This window comes from Otolemur garnettii, unplaced genomic scaffold (assembly GCF_000181295.1).
Source record: "Otolemur garnettii isolate 467f Iridium unplaced genomic scaffold, OtoGar3 scaffold00009, whole genome shotgun sequence".
NCBI lineage: Eukaryota > Metazoa > Chordata > Mammalia > Primates > Galagidae > Otolemur > Otolemur garnettii.
In genome coordinates this window covers 36,500,762-36,509,190 of record NW_003852404.1, presented here as the reverse complement: position 1 = coordinate 36,509,190, position 8,429 = coordinate 36,500,762, and the positions used below count along the sequence as shown (strand labels likewise).

The 8,429-nt window shown below is 36.8% G+C and overlaps 1 protein-coding gene across 1 annotated transcript; it reads right to left on the bottom strand.

Annotated features, from left to right (window-relative positions):
• Positions 1-281: 281 nt before the first annotated feature.
• Positions 282-1,235, bottom strand: LOC100953107 (olfactory receptor 5H8-like). The gene has a single exon (XM_012801482.2). The coding sequence runs from the start codon at positions 1,209-1,211 to the stop codon at positions 282-284; it is 930 nt and encodes a 309-aa protein (XP_012656936.1). The 5' UTR covers positions 1,212-1,235.
• Positions 1,236-8,429: the final 7,194 nt, after the last annotated feature.

The window sequence follows — 8,429 nt, the reverse complement described above, 5'->3', positions numbered from 1 at the left end:
GCAACACCGAGTAACATACAAGACAGTAAAAATAATGATTTGCTTTCTATTATAATAAATCTATTTTGATATAAAACCTTGATTAAAATTCTTTGAATAATTTTGGACAAGCAAAGAATGCTTTCATAAACTTAATAGGTACTAATACCTTCAGTAATTAAAATGCTAGGATGGTTTTAAAAGCCAAAAAATACTGAACATCAGTGAAACAAATGGATATCTCTAACATGTACAAATTTGTGCCTATTTTACTAAAAAGAGAAAAGAGGTTAGCATGAGATCTAACCATTTCCTTTTAAGATTTTTGTGAGTGAATCTATGACTTGCTTATTTCTAAGGCTATAGATAATGGGATTTAACAAAGGAATTATGATCATGTAAAATACAGAGTTCATCATATCTTGATCATCAGCTTGTGGAGACGGAGGGCGCACATACATAAAGAGCAGAGGGCCATAGTACAAAGACACAGAGAGGAGATGAGCCCCACAGGTGGAAAAGGCTTTCCTTATGCCTTTAAGGGACTTCTTTTTTAAGATTGTAAAGAGAACAAATGTATAAGAGATAAGAACTGTCACAATGCTGAATACTTGAATTGAACCTGAGAAAATAAAAATCATTAGAAAATTAGTGGAAGGATCAGTACAGGAAATCTTTAACAATGGAACAATATCACAGTAAAAGTGATGTATTATGTTGGAATTACAGAAGGTTAATCTGAACAAAAATCCTTCATGAAGTATGGCATGAAGAAAGCCACCTACAAAGGACAAGACTACTAGCTGGATGCACAGTGCGTTGTTCATAATCACTGGGTAGAGTAAAGGTTTGCATATGGCCACATAGCGATCATACGCCATTGTTGCCAGGAGAAAACATTCTGTGGTTACACTGACTGCAAAGGAAAAAAACTGGATCTTGCACTCAAAGAGAGATATTATCTGACTCTCAGCAAAGAAGTAGACCAGCATGTTGGGGGTCACTGTAGAAGATATCCAAGCATCCACAAAGGCTAAACTCCCAAGGAAAAAGTACATGGGGATGTGAAGGTGAGGGTCATTCCAGATGAGAGCAATCAGACCGAGGTTCCCCATGATGGTAATGAGATACATCACAAAGAACATTAGAAAAAGGGGGATTTTCCACTGTGGTTGATGGGTAAGTCCCGTCAGAACAAACTCTGTCAACAATGTTGCATTTTCCTTTCCCATGTCCTCACTGTGTGTCCTCTAAAAGAAAATAGAGTAAATATGAAAGGAATATTTGCAATGTAATAATAAACTCAAATTGGGGAAGAGGATTTAAATAAACTATGTGCTAATCAAAGCCCTCATAATTTTAGTTATAAATACTGTTATTGTTGCACACATACATATCAGTGATTAAAGAAATTTTTTAAATGCTATATTTCTTTCACAAGAATGTGCAGGAAGTAGTGTATTTAGAAAATAAGAGAGGCATTCTACATGTGTACTAAATTTATGTGGACACCGTTGAACATGTGAGAAAAGTCCTATGTCTATGAGATGAATAATGTCAAAGGAAGAGGTTTTATAGTCCTAAAATAAAATAAATAAATTGAATGCCATGTGAAGGATCTTGAACTTTATTCTTCAGGAAATAAGCATGCATCAAAAATATTAAGAAATGAAATAGCATCATAATATACTTTTAAATTTCTTTTTGATAGTGTGGAAAATATGTCACAGGAAAAAGACATTGGAATCAGGCATATTAATTAGGAACTTGTTAATAAGGTCCAGGGAACCTCAAATCAGAGTAAACATGAGAATTGTCTGAGAGTATTTTTGTGGAAAATATAGGTTGTAATATTTTAATGTACAAGTGAACTAAGTAGTTCAAGAATGCATTCTAGGAATCTGCATTTTGAAAGTGCCCTCATTAAGTGATTCAAATGCAGGTGAAGTGTCATATCTGTGTGTGATATGACATTGGAGGAGATAATGAGATAGATTAAAAAGATTTCAGAATGTAGACTTTCTAGTACTCTGTGACATAATTGACATGAAAGAAGCATTCATGAAGGATAGGGGAGTCACTTGGTGGCTTGGTAGATGATCATTAAGAACTGAGATTAAGAACTCGATGTGCCAACAAGTTTATGGAGTGAGTATCACCTGAACTATCAGGTGAGATCTAGGCAGAAATATGAGTGCACTATGACTTGGTAGACATTATGCCTTGTCATCATTGTGGTTGGAGAGGGAGTAGTTGGGGATGACCTATCCATAGGAAAGTAGACAAAGAAAGGAATGGCAAGAAAAGAAACTTGAAGAAGTTATAGTAAACAGGTAACTAAGTAGATATATGTCATTTGCAAGGATGGCATTTATAGGGATAACCAAGATCTGATCCTCTTTACTGCCACTCAACGCTTGGTGACTGTCAGAGGTTATCTACTATTCTAAGAATCAAAGAACTAAAAATGAATTTTCTCATTCCCCTTGCATCTTCAGTGAAGGGACATGATACAGGCTAGCCAATGACACATACTCACTCTACATTTGAAAAGTAGAGAGAGGAAGAAGAAGGTACAGGGACAAAAGTGACTTTTGGTTTAAGGCAGAGAGGGCAGCAATACAAGAGCTCCACGTACTGCATCCTTCATGCACATCAGTGGCATTTTTACAGTGTGAGCTTTGTCATGTGAACAGTGTGAGCAGTCCTCATTGAGCTAGTTTTGGGGCGTGATGTTGGCTGTTCACTGGCTGCCTTACTTCCCTCTGTTCCTATCAAATTTTCTAGCTGATTACTCCAACCTCCCTAAGAATTTCTATGTAGAAAGAATATCCATTAAGTATGTTCACCTCATAGTGCAACCAAGAGCTGACTCCCAAAACAGATGATGAAGAAGCAGAAAGGATATTAAGCAGGGTGATCAGACGTGTGGGAGGGAAATTAGAAAGCTGAGTTCTGTGGTCATAAAGGGGGAAAGATATTCCCAGACAAAGTGAAATTCTGTGCCCAAATCCAAAGTAAATGCTCTGAAAGCACAATGAGTGAATAAAGATCTTTGAGTGTGATAAATTTCAGTAGTTTCATTGAGAGCAGATTTAAGTTTCCATTTTGTGATATTGTTGAGGCCAAAAAATAATTCAATCTGAATAGAAGACATGTGGCACAACAGTGTGTAGCATGAAATAAAATACTGTAGGAAATGTGGAGGGCATTTGGCCTTTTTAGACAAATGTACATGTTTTCTTCTGTAGAGCATTTTAATAAACATCTTCCAAAGAGGAGGAGAGATGAGGGTGTGGAAGGTAAAAGGAGAGAGAAGAAAGAGAAATTTAGGAGGGTGAGAAAAATGAGAGAAAGAGAAATAGGGAAAGAAAAAGGCACATAGCCTTCGGAGTAAATTTTGAACCTGATACAGAAATAGAAATAATTAATGGAAATGATTATAAGTGCTAAACATGCATTTAGAATGGACTTACTCCATAAAATTCTAAATCACTAAATAGTTGAAAATATTCAAATTCAAATTGTGTGTATGTGGGAACTCATTAAGTTGTAAATGTCGGAAAGACCAGTGCAGAGAAATTTTCTGCATATTCCTTACCTATGATGTATATATATATACACATATATATAACTGTCACCTTATCATCATTATATATATCCTGTCATCAGGATGACAGGATATAGGAGTTAATATTTAAGTTACTGACCTTAGAAGTAGTAATGAGAGAATGTGATTAAAAAGAAGATATGCATTTATATCAGAGTAATCAGAAATAATTCTAAAATAAAGATCATTATGACTTGAATCTTTAAACCCAGTTTTACATAGTCTGATGTTCTGCTTCATAACACACTACCTTACACAATAAGGTAAGGTTAACAAAATAATATGATATCATTAAGAGAATAATTCAATATTATAACTAGTTTTCAAATCCATATGTACTTATGAAAATGAAATATAAAGATAACCCGATACTACTTATCCAATTTTAACCTGGCTAACTCTACAACTTGCACACCCAATCTAAAATTATATAAATTGTATATGGAAACAACACACTGTACCCCATGAAAGTATTAATGGACACAACTATGATTTAATAAAAAAATAAGTAAAATTATAATAAATTAAATGACATTTTTATCTTTTCTATAAAGTATAATGAAGATTATAGAAATTATTTCTCTCTTACCTGTATCTTAAAAGAAATTCTGATCTCTCAAAGTGCTAGGCATTCTAACGTGGAAAAAAATACAATAGAAGAAGAATGCCAAAACACAGGTACCAGTTTATTGGACTCTCCTTCATTTTGGAGGCTTTGTTTCCCAATCTCAGAAAAATGCTGTTTAGATGAATTTATGTTGAAGAAAAGAGGCACCCAGTGGTACAACTGTGTACTTTTGCCATAAATGGAAGATTTCAAAGAGCAATGCCCATAAGAGTGCCAGAGAATTCCCCGTAGGACAAATTGAAGGTGTTCTACTGGGCATAGTGGATTTGAATGTTTATGAGAAATCCACATTGTCCCAAAGGGTATAACAAAGTCTTGGAATCATAAATATCATTTAAGACAGAAAACCAATGGTATGGCCACAGTTAGATTTGGTTTGGAGATTAGTTTGGATAGAAGAAAACCAAGTGTTATTCATCAATGGCAGAATGACTCAGAAGGTGTTTGAGAGATCTGTGAGGCTGCTATACCCACAATGGGCCCAGTACCAGGGCTTTGAGAGCAGAATGTTTTCAAAGGAGGAATTCAGGACACATATGAAACCTTGGGACTTATTGCTTAAGGCCACTTTTAGTCTCTGCTCCCTTAATTCTGGCATAGTTCTCCTTGGCCACCCCAGTCAGGGTTCAGGTGAGCCCAGGTGCAGTTTAAGGTATTCTTGCAGAGGACACAAGCATTAAGCTTTGTCAGTGTCCCTGTGGTGCTAATTCTTTAGGAATGCAGAGAGCAAGAACTGTGGAGGTATGGCTTCCTCCCCCTAGATTTCAAAGAATGCCTCAGAAAACCTCACGCATTAGCAGAGACGTGTTATTGGACAGAGCCACCCCTGAGAGCCTCCACTATGGCAATTCCCAACAGATCTTTGGTAGCTATGAGAACTGTGGGGTGGTCCGCACCCAGCAACCCACAGAGGTGGGCTTCCTTGGAATGTTGGGAACCCAACTCCAGCCACACTGTGTTTGGAAGATACGACATTTGCTTATAAGATAAGCAAATTTAATGGTGCTTTCTCTGTTGGGTTTTGGACTTACTTGACACCTGTTAACTCTTTCTTGTTTCCTATTTCTCCTTTTTAAAATAGAAGTGTCTGTTCTATGCCTGGCCTGTGATTGTATTTTGGAAGCAGGAAATTTGTTTGATTTCATAGGTTTATAGCTGGCAAGTAATTGCCTCCGAATGAAATGTATATTTGGATCTCACCTATATCTAATTTAGATGAGACTCTGTACTTCAGATTTTTGAGTTGATGCTGGAATGACTTATAACTTTTTGGACTATTGGAATGGTACGAATGTATTCTGCATTGGAAAAGGACATGAAATTGGGGAGGGGGTTCCTGTGGGCATAATGCCATGATTGGAATGTGTTTCCTCTAAGATTTAACTTACAGCTAATGTGATGCTATGAAGAGCTGAGAACTTTATGAGTTGGTTAATTATGTGGCCTCTTACCCTTTTGAATGAGATCAAGGCCCTTATAAAAGACCCTTCATATAGCTTTTGATTCATTTGTCCACCACATGAGCACACAACTTTGCTCCCCTCCAAAAAATTCAGCAAAAGGGTGCATTCTTAGAAGTAGAGAGAAGTCCCTGGGAAATCATACCTAATGGCACCATGATCTTGAACTTTGCAACTGTACGAGCATAAATTTCTGTGGTCTTCTGTCATAGGAGCACAGGTACACTATGACAATGTTTGTAGCTCATGCGAATATTCACCCAAGTGTTATCTCAGCAGAGGAGGATTTTAATAATCAAGAAATAAAAAGGATAGAATGAACATCCTGTGGAAACCAGAGGCTTCAAATGACCATGATGATAGTGATGGAGGTTATGCATGGGCTCAGCAACATGGACTTTCACTTACCAAAGCTGGCCTGCAAGTCCCTATTCAACCAGGTGGCATGTTGGTTACACTGGACTACTTTTTATTAGAGCACTGTTTTTTCTTTTCTGGTGAGTTAGATACTTACTCTGGATACAGAAATGCCTTCCCTATGCACAGTGCTTCAGTCAAAGCTACTATCCATGGACTTTCAGAATTTCTCATTTGTTTTGGTTTTCTACACAGCCTTCCTTCTGAGCAAGATAATAACTTCTAAGCCGATGAATTGGAGCAATGGGGCCATGTTCATGGAATTCACTGATTTTGCCATATTACCTTGATCCCTACCATTCTGAAATAGCCAGGATAATAGAACCATGGAATGAATTTAAGATGCATTTACAGTACCAACTAAGTGCCAATACTTTTCAGGGTTAGAGAAAGATTCTCCAGTAGGCAGTACATTATCTGATTTAGCTTCCAATATATGGTGCTGTTTCTTTCGTGGTAGGATTCATGAACCAAGAAATAGAAATGATTGCAATGGCACTGGGACCATTCTCTACCGCTAGTGACCCACTAGCAAAGTTTCCTTCTTATTCCTACACTCTTATACTCAGATGGCCTAACAAGCTTACTTCCAAAGAGGAACCCACCATGATTCCATTGAACTGGAAGTTAAAACTTCCACATTTTGGTCTTCTTATCTCTCTGAATCAATTGGCAAAGAAAGTAATGACTATGATGATTGGGGTGATCTTGACTACTAAGGAGAAATTGGACTACAAATCCATAATGGAGGTAGGAAAGACTATGTCCAGAATTAGAAGATTCCTAGGAGTCTTCTAATGGCTCGGTATTACCATGTTCTATGATTAGAGTCAATGGAAAGCTATAAAAACCCACCTTAGGCAGGACTACTGACCAAGAATCATCAGGAATAAGTGTTTAGGTCACCATACCAGGGAAAGAACTACCACTGCTAAAGTGTTTGCTATAGACAAAGGGAATAGGAAATGAATAGTTTAAGAAGGTCATAAATACAGACCTTTACCACATGACCAGTTACCAAAATTAAGATTGTAATTATCACAAACATTTTCTCATTTTTTGAAATCAGTGCATATGTGTGTAGGCACACACAGAGCAAAAATTTTCCTTTTCTTTTTTTATATATTTTTTCTTTCATATTCCTTTATCACATCATGTAAGATATGTTCGTGTTATAGCATAGTTTTTAAGCACTGTTCATTTTATAAGATAGTACTTCTGCTGCCAAACTTCAAAGAGAAGACTAAACATTCCTAAAAGACTTAACCTCTTCTTCTGTAGAAGGTCTTCACCAGTTAACAGATATATACAGGATAGTTACATCATGTTAGTCAGATTATGACTTCTTTGTTTTGTTTTAAAACATTTACTATGGTTTAAGTAGATGTATATGAGTGCCAAATTGACAAAGGCGAGTCTTCTGATGTATATTTTTATTCACCACTTTGACTTAGCCATGTAATGCCAGATATCTGATTAGACATTCTTTCTGAATGTGTCTTGAGCCTGTTTCCAGAAGAAAATCACACTTGAATTGGTGGACTGAGTAAAGTAGATGGAATGTCCCAGTGTGGATGGGAGTCATCCAATCCACTGAGGTGATGAATGAAACAAAAAGGCAAATAAAGTTTGAATTCACTCCTCTCTTCTGGAATAATTGAACTGGGACATTCTTCCTCTGCCCTGGGTTTTCCTAGTTCTTAGGACCTCAGATTTAAGCAAGCATCTATGCCATCAATTCTATGGCTCTCAATTTTTTGCTTTCATGGGTCAAGTGTGAAGATTCCAGATTACAGTATTTTTCAGTTTCCATTACAGTATTTTTCAGTTTGCCTTTTTGTTCCATTCATCACCTCAGTGGATTGGATGACTCCCATCCACACTGGGGCGTTCCATCTACTTTACTCAGTCCACCAATTCAAGTGTGATTTTCTTCTGGAAACAGGCTCAAGACACATCCAGAAAGAATGTCTAATTAGCATAAGCCAAGACTTGTACTGGCCCAAGACTAGATAAATCAGTGACTATGAGACCTAATGTATGGTGTTTTATTAAGAAGGAAACAGACCTTTTCCAGCTCCTATTAGATATGAACAAGAGAGAATTTAGAGCTGCAGCCATCCTGCAAACCTGGGGGCCTAAGAATGAGCCAACACGGAGGAGTCAAATTATAATGAATTGTGTGAGCTTTTGAATCATAAAATCAGTTGGTACATACACCAACGCAACTCAGTTGCTCCCACTCAATATTATGTTTGTGAGATTCCTTCATGTTTTGCTAACTGTGTGGTTCTATTGTTTACTGTGATAGGGAAAGTATTTTCTTGGATGACTT